Genomic DNA, 12,748 nt, shown 5'->3' on the forward strand with positions numbered 1-12,748 from the left:
CAATGCGTTGTGGTTAGATTATTATTGCAGTATCATTAGATGATCAATTGATATCAGTGTAATTTTGACTCTAGATAATTCTTAAATACAAAAAAAAAATTATTTACATAAATTTTAAAAATTAATTCACCATTAAATTGAAAACTTATATCTTAAATTTTTTTTTTTGTAAATTTCATGTCAATCGGAAGTTATTTAAGAAAATAAACTGAGGATTGAAAAAAGTTATATCTTGCAACCGATTTTTTTTTTTTAAAAAGAGAATATCCCTTTTTCCAATCCGTCTCTTTCAGTTTGGAAAGGAAAGTTATGGAAGTGACAAAATTCGCCACTTAGCTGGAATGATTAGCGCCAACTAATTGCACAAGATGCTACTATGATACTATCATATCCATCCCCTCAGCATCAATTTTCTTGAATAATATATTGTTTGTTTACATGAATGATTTCTACTATATACTAAAATCAACTATTAAAGTCATAAATATATTGATGATTGATTTTAGTGGTTTAACTTTCGAATAACATTTTTATTTATATGTTCAAAACCAATGTTGTAAGAATCAGACTGGACTTATCGATTTAATTAGAAAATAAATGAATCAGATCCTCAATCGGTCCAGTCTAATAATATGACAGTTTAATTATTAGAACCGACAAAAACCATTCAAAATCGATGAAAACCGATCAAAATCAATTCAACTGAACCATTCTAAAAAGAATTTTAAAATTGTTGAAGTCATTTGAACTTGTGTCCTCCTTGTTATTTCATGCTCCTTTTGCCACTAAACTATGTTATTCCTTTATTTAATGATAATTAAATTATAATTTGTTGATTATAATTTGTTAAAATTTGATTATTTTTAAAATATTAATAAAAATGTCTATTTTAATTTTTAATTTTAGAGATTTTTTACTATTTTATAATTTTTATTTACATAGAATCAATTTTATCGGTTCAACTAATAATCTAATCGATTCGATCATCGATTTGGTTCTTACAACTATTTTCAAAATTTCTTGTGCTTCAAAATCAAATCAAAGTAAAACCTCTCAGGGTGCATGTATATCTACTAGTAATTAACAAGAATGAAACTATGATGACAGTGATAGCAATGAAAAATTGAAAATAATACATATAGTGTTCGTGAATTTCAAAAGAGAAAAGTCACATTGTAAAAGACTTTTGTACACTGCAATTTATTTGGTACCAAAATTAAAGATGTGTTTGAAAGCTGTGTTGTATGGATACGAGTGTATATGGTATTTCTACCGGGAAGTAAGAATCTGAATTACTTAAAAAAAAAGTAATAATTTCCCTTAATAAAACATTTTATATCAAATTTAAAAATAAATATTTAAATAGTCTAAATAAATAAGGATAATAAAGATTGAATTTAAACCTTTTTATGTCGTAAAATATTTTAATAATATACATGTCACTAACTATCAATCTTAAAGACACATGAATGATTTTATATCAAACTTATGAGCAAATAATTTGTATAAATAATGGTTTTGAACCAAATTTTAACTATACATGTGCCTTAAGTTGTTGGAATATTGGAAGCATGGAAAAAAATGATGACTTAGTTTACTATATCAACTTAAACAAACAAAAGTTATATATATATGAGGATAATTTCGTATATAAATAGCATAATTGGTAGAGTTTTCACCAACATGTTTTTTTCTTTTCTTCATTCATTTCACAGTGTGAAAATTGAAATTTGTCTATCCTTATGAAGACAGCTTCTTTTTCTTTTTCAAATGGCCCCACGAGATGCATTATTTTCAAACTAGTTATCACACTTCACCTTTACGTAGTTATCACCACTGGTTCCTTTCAAAATGTCACTCGTTCATTAACTTGCATCTATCACTTGTAATAACTTTGACAAATTGTTTGATAAAATCTTAGTACTAGCCTCATTTTTGGGCAACATATAAATTGGATACGCGTTTTTTGACTCTGGATGCCAGAGTGAATTTCCAAGAAATAATGTATCACAGCTGAAACTTTAGGCACGATAGAGACATCGACGTTTAACTCCAAATTTATCAATACATTCGTAACTTTAGTAATCAACAATTTTGTGTTGTTAAGTACAATTAGTAATTTATTTATTTTTGGTGAAGAGGTACAATTGGTTGGGTGAAATATTTTTGGACTAATAGTCCACATGGTTAATTGAAGCAAGTTAATACATCATCACATACTAATACCAGAAAAAAAAATCATCATATACAGTTGTTGTTCTTGCACATTAATTATACCACATACAACAATTACAAATACTCAATTCTAACAGTTCATAACATTTTGGTTTTCGGTCAACGGTAACCACATATGGAGATATGACAATAAGAGATATAAAATATTCAAATTCAATATGGGCCAGCTTCTAGGCCTACTGGCCCAAATAAAAAGGAGCAATAATTTCTAACCAAGAAGCATGATATTTGATATATCTAATAATCTATGGCCGTTCATTCATTAATCATTACCAAAAAAAAGAAAAGGGAAAAATCTATGGTCGTTCATTTTCTTCAAGGTGATACGATATTTATCTATGATGGCAATTCCTTGACAGAAAAAGATAGGATTTTATGATTTATCTCTCCCAACAGTATAAGGTTTTATACAATAATGTGATTATTCCATAATACATGGTGAGTGCAATAAATATTTGTTAATAAAATAATCCATTTTAAGTGCATCAATGTCAGGATGGCCGAGTGGTCTAAGGCGCCAGACTCAAGTTCTGGTCTTCGAAAGAGGGCGTGGGTTCAAATCCCACTTCTGACAGCTATTATTTTAATCTTTGTATTTTAGATCTATCTAAGCTTATTCCATTTGGGTTTCATGTGAGACTATAACCTCTCTAATATTTGTGGACTTCAAACTATAACCTGTTCAAGGTCCAAATCCATATATTTTGCTGGGTCGAAAGTCCATTTTGTAACTAATATAGCCTGATCAAGAATGGAATGAGATTCAGAAGCCCAATAAGAGTCGGATAGAGAGATGAAAACCAATACCAGCAGCTGAGGCTTTAGCTTAATAGTCCATCATCATGCATCAAATGTGATGCATCTGGGTTCAAGTCTCACTATAGATAGTGGATGAACCCTTAATAAAGTGTGTATCGAGTGTGAATGTGTGTGTGAGTTGTCTGACCCAAAAAAATAAAAAAAAGAGATATGAGAAAGGCTATTTAAAAAAAAAATTACCACCTGACCACAACAAAAATACCAGATAACTACCATCAAAATCTATCTTTCTAGTTAGGAACTAGTAGTTACTCGTTAGCTTTAAAAATCTGCTTTTCCGATTTTTTTTTTTTATTCACCATGTCTATATTTCTATTATCTTTTAAAAAATTAACGTTTTTGATACACATACAAGCATTTAGTAACTAAGTTTAGTAAAATTAGTACAAAATCCAATAAAAATCACTTACACAATATACGAGTAAATAAAATATTTTTTATTTTTTATGTTTTTTTTTATATTTTTGTTGTTATTATATTTTTTTTATTTCTTTCTCCTCTTGCTCTTGGAGTTATTGCAGAGTTTTTTTTTTTCTGTTTTGTTTTTTTTTTTTTCTCTGTTTCTTATTTTTATTCTTCTTGAGCAGGTAAAACAAAATCCTGATACTTCATACTAAATTAACTAAAGTGATAAAAAAGTTATTCAAACTCCCTCATCCTAAAGAATTCGAAAATTAATTAGTGATTCATGTTACATCAAAGTTCATAAAAAATAAAATTATTAAATTGATATAAAAAAATTTATGTGTTGGTTATTATAAAATTTTTGTGAACCAAAACGAACATTCCTTTCAAGTTTGTTTGTCGTATACTCAAACGTAATTTTTTTTTTTTGTGAACTATGAATATGATTTAATTTTCTCTTTGTGGCCGCAGAGCTATATTATTCTTCCAAGTTTAAGCCTAATTATCTTATTGGTTTAACTGGTCCCCAATGTGTTATACGTTCTTTTCCAAATCAGGATCTTATTCATAAGGTCTTGGGGTCCATCCATGCATTGAAAAAAAAACATTTTATTCACTAATTAATAATACTACCTTTTGTTTTGAAATTGCATGCACACATACAACACAACTTTGCTAATAATGCACGTGTAATTCACGTGGATTACTGGGATTTCACATTACAATGGCAGCACCTGTGCTTGTCTCTATGTATGTATGGCATGGCTTTTCTAATGGATCAACTTTGTTGGTAAGTGAGTCAAATATGACTATAGAGCCATACAATTAAAATTTTCGAAAAAATCTAAAACATGTATATGATCTTTGTTTTTCCGATATGAAATAATAGTTATCTTGGATTTTTTGGGAGAACATGTTGTGCTTTATGGACATAAAAAAATATAGTATAATAACAGAATTTAATATTGATAGATTACTGTAGTTTGTTTTACATACAGAATATATAAAATAACACACATATATATATAATTAATGTAGTGATTAATTTTTTGTTATTGAGATTTTTGTTGTGCAAATCACACATAATGACAATAATCTTTAAAGAATTGATTCATCCTAGTGTTTGTATTTAGAGAGAAATTCTATTACTCTCTCTATAGTCAGTAGTATGAACATATGTTATCAGCTTTTTGTGTTACGACCAAGATGCATGTGAGAATGGGATCGGTAGTCAAATTGTTTTAATTATTGGTTCATTAATTTATTGGTCTAATCGATTTAATCATTCAACTGAAAAAATTATTTTAAAATAGAATAATAAATAAATTATAAATAAATATTTTAAAATATAATTACAGTCTAATATAAATTTTAAAATATTTTTAAAATTTAAAATACTACATAAAATATCATCAACCAAATTCATATGATCTTATTAAAATACAAACTCAAAAGTTAAATAATAAAAAATATATCTAAATATTAAATTTCAACATCATGATTTATCAATCATCAAAATTCGCAAGAACTTGTTGCAAATTTGCTTCGGTGGGATCATCTTCACCTTCATTTTCACCTTCTTGAGCAGAAAAATCAAGAAATGTAGCATAAAGACCACTACTACCACCGCCACTTTGATATAAATCAGCATCAATATCACTCAATAAAATACACATGTTATCATTATATTATAAACAACATTCTAATAAATCATTAGAAAATAAACTATAATACTCACGCAATAAGTCATCCACATTATTAGGAAGATCAGACTCTTTGTCTACAACCTCTTCCGTCATCTAAAAGTCAACTAAATTGATAATCAATTGGATCATATTGTATCTTTTACTTTCTTTTTTTCTTTTTTCTTCCTTACAAGTTAAATACGATATATGAAGAATTAATAATTTACAAATTTGTTATGATAAAGATTACGTATGAAATAATATGATATTGCATAAACATATATTACTTGGATTTAAGATGCAAATTATAAGTAATATAAACAATATCATTCAATCTATCATGCTCTAATCTATTTCTTCTTTTTGTATGAATCTGGTAAAAAAGACTCCAATTTCTCTCACACCCAGAAGAAGCAGATGCTTGGCTAAGAATGCGAATAGCTATCCTTTGTAAACATGGAGCAGAACTACCGAATAACCTCCACTATTCATCTACCAATTATAAAATCATAACATACTATTGCTTCATCAACTGCATCCTCTACCTCATCACCATCCTCTTCACTAAAACTTACTTTTCTTTTGTTTTTGTTGGTCTAAATTTCTTTCAATAAGCTTTCCATCTATTTTTTCACATCATATAGAACTTTAGGACATTTTTCACATCTCCAGTAATCTTTGCTAGATGTTTCTTCAACTTGTGAATTCTGCCTCCATTGAAAACTTGTAGACAAAATAAACATTGATATTGAGGTTTTTCATTCACTATTTGTAGAGCAATATACTTCCAAACTAAATCTGTTTTTCCCTGTAAATTAGAGAAATTGTGACTGACTATCGTTAGTACTAGGAGGATTAGGATTAGCATCATTATTCGAAATAGGAGGATTGATAGGCAAGTTATTAGTCACAGATGCATTGTTATCAGCAATTGCTTCTTGATTAATACTATTATCCATAACTAAAATTAATAAAACAGATACAAAATTAAAAACAGCCGCAGCACAATGAGAAATAAAAAAATCATTAACAAGACCATATCTGAATTCCGCCTACAGCATTCAGCAACAAACAAACCAAAATATTAACCAATAATCACAAAACACTAAACTTTCACCCAGCAATTACAAACAAAGCCAACAATTACAACCATTAGCACATTATAAAATATTCCAAAACACTAAACCTTCACCCAGCAAAACTAGTAATTACAAAACAAAGCCATTAGTAAATTTGAACAAAAAAATTAAGAGCCATCAGCAACTAGTAATTACAAAACAGACCCATAAGTAAATTTGAACAAAAATTTCAGAGCCATCACTATCCAGCAATTACAAAACTGTAAAACACTAAAACAGACTAACAGAGCCATCGAGCCATCAGTAAATTTGAAAAAAAATTTTACAGTCATCACCAACCAACAAATACAAGACAGATCCATCAGCAACAAACAATTACAAAACATTACAAAAAAAATGGAACAAAAATTGAACAACAATTTCAGAACTTCAAACGAAGAAGAAGACCGAATATTCAGAATTTAAAGGAAGAAGCGGAGGCTACTAACCTTTGACGGAGACACGGACGGCAACCTGCGAGACGAGGCAATAGAAGAGACGATGGTAAGCGGCGACCCGATGGCGAGCTGCTCCAAGCCACGAACAGAGAAGGCAGCGAAGATAAAGACGACGTGCCGAGCTACCTGGGTTCTGCAAAACGGGAAAGAGGAAGAAGCGGCGGCGCTGAGGACCTGGGGGCGGCAGCAGCGCTGAGGACCTTGGGACGGCGGTGGCAATGAAGAGCTAAGATTTGGCTTTTCTTCAGAGGTCTCCAGGGAGTAGGGGTGGCAAGAGTACCCGAACCCGCGGGTACCCGCGCTCGCCCCGGATGCGATATTATATATTATAATATAAAATAAGACATAGAATATAAATATATAAAAATTAATAAATATTATTAAATATAAAAAATATATAAACAACTTTTGTGTGGAGTGTGGGTGTGCCTCAGCCTCACTCTCAGATGCAACATTGAAACCCTAAAATTATTCTTCTCTTTTCCAAATTCCAGAAACCAATGAGAGGCTGAGGCTGAGAGCAATAGAGCATCGAGCTTATTGCCTTCTTTTTCTCCAACACCTACTCGCCGGCTGTCGTCGTTCTTGCCTCCGTCCTCCGTCCGAGAGCAGCTGAGCAGTGCTTCGCCGCCATCATCCTCTTTCTGAGAGCAGAACTTAGCCTCCTTCGTCACCGTGAGTCTGTCGCTGTACCCTCTGTCCGAGAGCAGCTGAGCAGAGCTTCGCTGCCGTCATCCTCCGTCTGAGCGCAAAACTTAGCCGACGTCCTTCGTCCTCTGTCCTCCGTCCTCCGTCCTTCATCGCCGTGCCCTGTGAATCCGTCGGTGTGTAATTTTTATTTAGTTGCAATGTTCCCTAATTTTAATTTGAGTAACAGTTTTGTCCTAATTTTAAATTTATGATCAAAGTAATACTTAATTTGTGTTGAGTCTTGTTTGAGTTGGTTACATGGTTGAGTCATTGAATTGTGTTTTGGTGACCAGTTGTATTATGAGTTTTGAAAGTTTTGATATTTTTAATTTTGTCAAACATCATATTTATTCTAATACTTGGTAGTTATTTATTTTAGATTATAGTAGAGTAAATTTGATATTAGATATACGTTTTGTGACACCAATCATATATTAAACTGTAAAATTAAAGCAAAAGAGAAAATATAAGTTGATTCTTTATTTTTTTGTTGGTGACTGGTAAGATATATGACTAAAGAAATTACCTTCACCATGAAAAATGTGTTTTATGATTTGTCAAGTTTGCAGTTTGAAAAGATGTTGTCATTAACTTTAATATTTTAAAATGGTAAAAGAACAATCAGATGAAATTTAAAGTTCTTACAAAATAGCTAAGGATATATATGTTATTCTATGTTGTCATTAACTTTAATATTTTAAAATGGTAGAAGAACAATCAGATGAAATTTAAAGTTCTTACAAAATAACTAAGGATATATATGTTATTCTGGTGTCCACTATTGTCTCTGAATCTGCTTTAGTACAAGTGGTCATGTAATTTCTCCTCATCGCGCAAAGCTCAAACAAGACATAATTGAAGCTTTGATGTGGCCAAAGTTGGTTGTGGGCACCTTTGGGAAGTAAAGGTGATATATTGTTTAATCTTCATTTATGTTAATTTTTTACATAGTACCAATTAATTTGTTACTTGTTATCGCTTTTGATTTTCAAGTTTAAATCTTGATTTGCAAACTTTTAATGATGATGAAGATGTCGAAAGTGATTAAGAATAAGAATTGAAGACTCTTTTATATCTAATATTATAATTTCTTTACTATGGTGTTAAATTTGTAGTGATCTAACACTAGTTTTTTTTTTTTTTAATTTCAAGTTATTTGAGCTAATGACATTGTATGAATTTTATATTTGTATTTTAATTTATCTATGAATTTTAACTTTTTGTCTTAATTTATATATGAGTATGTAAAAATTAAAATGTTATTTAATTTTTATAGAGGCGAATAGAGGTGAGACAGGTAGTACATGAGTAATAGGACGACGGGACGGGGTCGGGTAAGGCAAAAATCCTCCCCACTGCCACCCCTACCAGAGAGTGTATGAATTATTGGGGGAAGAAGGGGGTTGGTTCCGAATNNNNGGCTTTTTTTTTTTTTTTTTACAAATAAACAAAACAGCGTTGTTTTATTCGGACCAGCATGTTATCGATTTAATCCAACTAGCCAATTCTCAACCAATTCGACGGTTTTTAAATGGTTTTTTTTTAGCGGTTATAAATAACAAACCAAATTACTTTTATCATTAATTTTCAATTAAATTGGTTCAACCGATCAATTCGGTCCAATTTTCAGAACCATGACTAAAACATGCGTGTCCACCTTCATGAATATTGAATATCATGTTTATTAGTTGGCACAATTACTACATACAAGTAGTGCACCGACAGATTTTGTCCTCACATATTAAGGCAACGTTATAAGAAATTGGAGATAAGAAAATAATGTTATTCATTTATTTATCTATTGCCTTTTTTATTGAGGTAGTAATTACATATAATTAACAAGTTGATATAGTTTTTTCTTAATTTCTTATTTTTAATATTTTTCTTCATTGAAGTTTGGCTTAAATAAAAAATAGGCAGGCAAAAACCGCCGAATTTAAATAGCTAGGATAGGATCTCATGTCGTTAGAATCCAGTTGAAGAAAATGTAATAATGAGAAAATTAAAGACCTAATAACCTAATAATGCGTTTGTATTAATTTGGTATATAACATAAAATGGCAAGTAAGAATAAGGGATAACGGTCACTTTCCGGTGGTTCATCAATCATGATAGATAAGGAGGCAACACCATGGAACAAGAGAACAAAGAATAATGAAGAAAATAAATGCGCAGGAGTTATAAAGTGACAGAATCAGATTTGGATTTTTCTCCAACACTATTTGTCCCTTCCTGCCCTACTTGTCTTGCACTGCTTTAAACGAACAATAATATTTAATTTCTTTTAGAAAAAAGGTTAAAAAAAAAAGTGAACCTCTCTGGGTGTGCCACTTAGAAATTATAATATGCTGCAAGTTACAATGGCATTAATCATAATTTCATAATTCACATTTTCACTTATAGAATATTAATAATCAGTTGTGTGGTTTAACTTTTAAGCATAATCTTAGATGACACATAACATCTCTCAATTGGGAATTCCACCTATCTATGATATTTACTTTCCTAATGTTCCTGATGACCCTTAGCATTATTCTAATTAAAATTATCGCATTAATTCCTATTTGTGAAAACTGAAAACATTATTATTTCTGCATCAATTATGGAAAATTAAACTAGGTTTCATAAAGTTGGAGGAATAATTGTCCGGAGTAGAAGATTCTGCCAGGAGAATTTGCTTTCTACATTATGCAAAACATTGCTCTTAGCTATTTTATTCACATCTGTGAGAATAACGTATCCTTTTTAAATTGACAAGCTAACCTTGTGGAGGTTGTTGGTTGCACTTGTAAGGTTGTGGAAAAGAAAGAGATACTTTTTTGGTGTACCACATAGATAACTACAAGCAACAATAGCGAATAACTTTTAAAATTAAATTAAATATATACTCTACAACTAAATTAAAAAAAAAGTACTTTAAATGATTTTTTTACATACATTAATTTATTTTTAAATAAATAAAATATCAAACAAACTCAAAGTAAAAAAACAAAATATAAAATACGTACTTCACAAAAAGGTTAATTTAGCAACTATTTGTCTAATGATATAATTTATTTTTGATACCTTGTCTAATTAACTAATCAAGTCATAAAAATGTGTATATTTTCTTTCTTGCTTTTTCATAACTAGATATTTTCGAAATTATTGATGGATTTTTTCCAAGAGAATTGGAATAATAAGAATGTAATAGAGTGAAGAACACAAACATAAGTTGAAGGCAATTGATTAGGGATTTCAACCAAATCGATTAAAGATATCTCGAGGTATTCACTTTACTATAATGAAACACTACTTTGCTATGAAAGCAAGAATTTCATTGACATGTAGAGTGAGTAATAATATAAAGAGGAATTTTAAAATAAAGAACATATATTAAAATGAATTACATATATTAACATCAGGAACATAGGATCCACTAATATATTCCAACATTCCCTTAACTTAATATATCATCTATAAATCCCTCAGCTTGGCATGTCTCTAGCAAATTAAAGCTTCTCCAATTTTTCTTCTCTTCAATTTTCTGAAATATGAAAAAGAAGATTAAATAAGAAAGTAATAATATGCCTTATGGATAGCGTTTTAAGATTTTTTTTTTATCTATTTTTGTATAATTTTTTTTATAATTTTATCTGTTCGTGAATATTTAAATTTTTTTTTTAATTTTTTTTGTCCTGACTTTAGATATTGTATTTATTTTTTTATTAAATAAAATATCACTATATTATTTTTAGAATATATATATAGAGGGTTATGCTAGGTAACCAATGATTTTTTTGAACAACATGAACAACCATCAATCAAATAAAAACACACTATACTTCTAAATTATCCACCTAAATTTTAATATTAGAATAACCATCTGTATACCTAGTAAAATGAATATCCGATATATCTATTGTTCACATTGTTTAGTTTTTTCATTGTCTACCTATACTTTTCCATATATAAAAGATGATTAACAAATTTTAGAAAAGCATGAATAAAAATGTACCTACTGATCTTTTGCAATGAAGAACAGCTTCATAAATTGAATTCTCAAGATGAGAATCATGGAAAGCACCAATAACAGGATGAACTGTAATTGATGATCTTTTAACTTGCCTTTCTTTGTTCTTGTTATTGTGATTATCAATATCAATATCATCATCAATAACACTAACAATCTTCCCTGAACACACAACTTTCCGGCTTAACCGGCCGATACGCCTCGATATGTTCTTGAATGTTCTCCTTGTTGATGCCTTCCACCTTGTGAACAATTCATCATGATTATGATGATGAATTGGAGACCTAAGATCTCTTGAATTGGAAGATGAAGAACTATTGTCCAAGGAATCTAGTTTGGTGTTATTAGGGTGAAGAACAAACAGAGGTTTGATGGTACCAGCAGAGAAGAGTTCATCAGCATAAGCAACAACACAAGAAGAAGAATTAGTTAAAAAAGAGATATCAAAGTTGAAGTTCTGGCAATTTGGGTCTAATGGTGTTGTAGTAGTAGATTTGCAGCTTGATGATGATAACCAACTATATGAGAAGCTCTCAGTGGCTAGAGTCAATGAAGATTCCATGATATTGCAATGATTTGGCAATAATGATGAATAAAGAAAACTTATATGCTGCAAAAGTTGATATTAATATATGGTGTTGGTTGGTTATAATGACAAAACAATGATAACCACAAAAGGATAAAGGGACAAATGGAACAATATGAATGAGAAACTTTGTATTGACTTTATGTGCTTGCCCAGAAAATAGGTATATAAAGAAAAATATAATCATTTTTTTCAACTTAATTGATTGATTCATTTGCTTACAAAATTTGCTTCTTTCTTTTATTAAAATTAAAATAAAAGTAATAATAGAAATTCGGTAACATTCTATCACAATAATAGAAAGGAAGAACATGATGAATGCCATGATTTATGTGTTAGATTGGCTCTTCAAGAAAGGAATGTTTTTTAGCAATAAATTTCTGACAGTGTATGATGAGGATTTCATGATGATGTAATTAAATTATTAGAAGGAAGGTTTTATTACGGGGATCGGATATCTTATTTGTCGGATTTTGTTCAGGAATCGGTAACAGTGACACTGGTAAGGTGGTAAGAGAAATTACTGAGAGTATGTTGGGAATGCACAATTATTTGGAATTGAATCAATTTGTGAATAAAATGTTATGTTTGGAATTAAGAAAACTTCCACTATTGTTTGTTTGTATTTTGAAATCCGACCAGGATTTGATATCTAAAAATATAACAGTATTTTGACTTTATTAATTATTGAATACACGTGTTTTTTTTTAATGTAAAATGATAAAATCAAATTAATTTTA

The 12,748-nt window shown here is 29.8% G+C and overlaps 1 protein-coding gene, 1 long non-coding RNA gene and 1 other non-coding gene across 4 annotated transcripts in view; 1 reads left to right on the forward strand and 2 right to left on the reverse strand.

Moving 5' to 3' along the window:
- Nucleotides 1-1,848, reverse strand: part of LOC110270409 — a 4,506-nt gene extending 2,658 nt beyond the window's left edge. The window contains exon 1 of the long non-coding RNA XR_002359908.1: nucleotides 1,838-1,848. This is a non-coding gene — a long non-coding RNA (uncharacterized LOC110270409). The remainder of the gene's footprint in view (nucleotides 1-1,837) is intronic.
- Nucleotides 2,726-2,809, forward strand: TRNAL-CAA. Its single transcript has one exon. It is a non-coding gene; the product is annotated as a tRNA-Leu (tRNA).
- On the reverse strand, nucleotides 10,625-12,224 carry LOC107634781. 2 transcript variants are annotated; one of them, XM_021119718.1, is made up of 2 exons: nucleotides 11,412-12,224; nucleotides 10,625-10,936 (listed from the first exon to the last, which is right to left on the reverse strand). In XM_021119718.1, the coding sequence occupies exons 1-2, from the start codon at nucleotides 11,982-11,984 to the stop codon at nucleotides 10,850-10,852; spliced, it is 660 nt and encodes a 219-aa protein (XP_020975377.1). In that variant the 5' UTR covers nucleotides 11,985-12,224; the 3' UTR covers nucleotides 10,625-10,849. The 2 variants fall into 2 exon arrangements, with proteins under 2 accessions (XP_020975377.1, XP_016193690.1); XM_016338204.2 differs by having other exon boundaries at nucleotides 11,408-12,213.

Source organism: Arachis ipaensis, chromosome B03 (assembly GCF_000816755.2).
Source record: "Arachis ipaensis cultivar K30076 chromosome B03, Araip1.1, whole genome shotgun sequence".
Classification (NCBI taxonomy): Eukaryota; Viridiplantae; Streptophyta; class Magnoliopsida; order Fabales; family Fabaceae; genus Arachis; species Arachis ipaensis.

Excerpts from the sequence above, each read along its gene's own strand:
- LOC107634781 (XM_021119718.1), bottom strand. The coding sequence starts at position 11,984 with ATGGAATCTTCATTGACTCTAGCCACTGAGAGCTTCTCATATAGTTGG. Across the intron at positions 10,937-11,411 it reads TTCTTCATTGCAAAAGATCA|AAAATTGAAGAGAAGAAAAA; the intron begins GTAGGTACATTT and ends TTCATATTTCAG.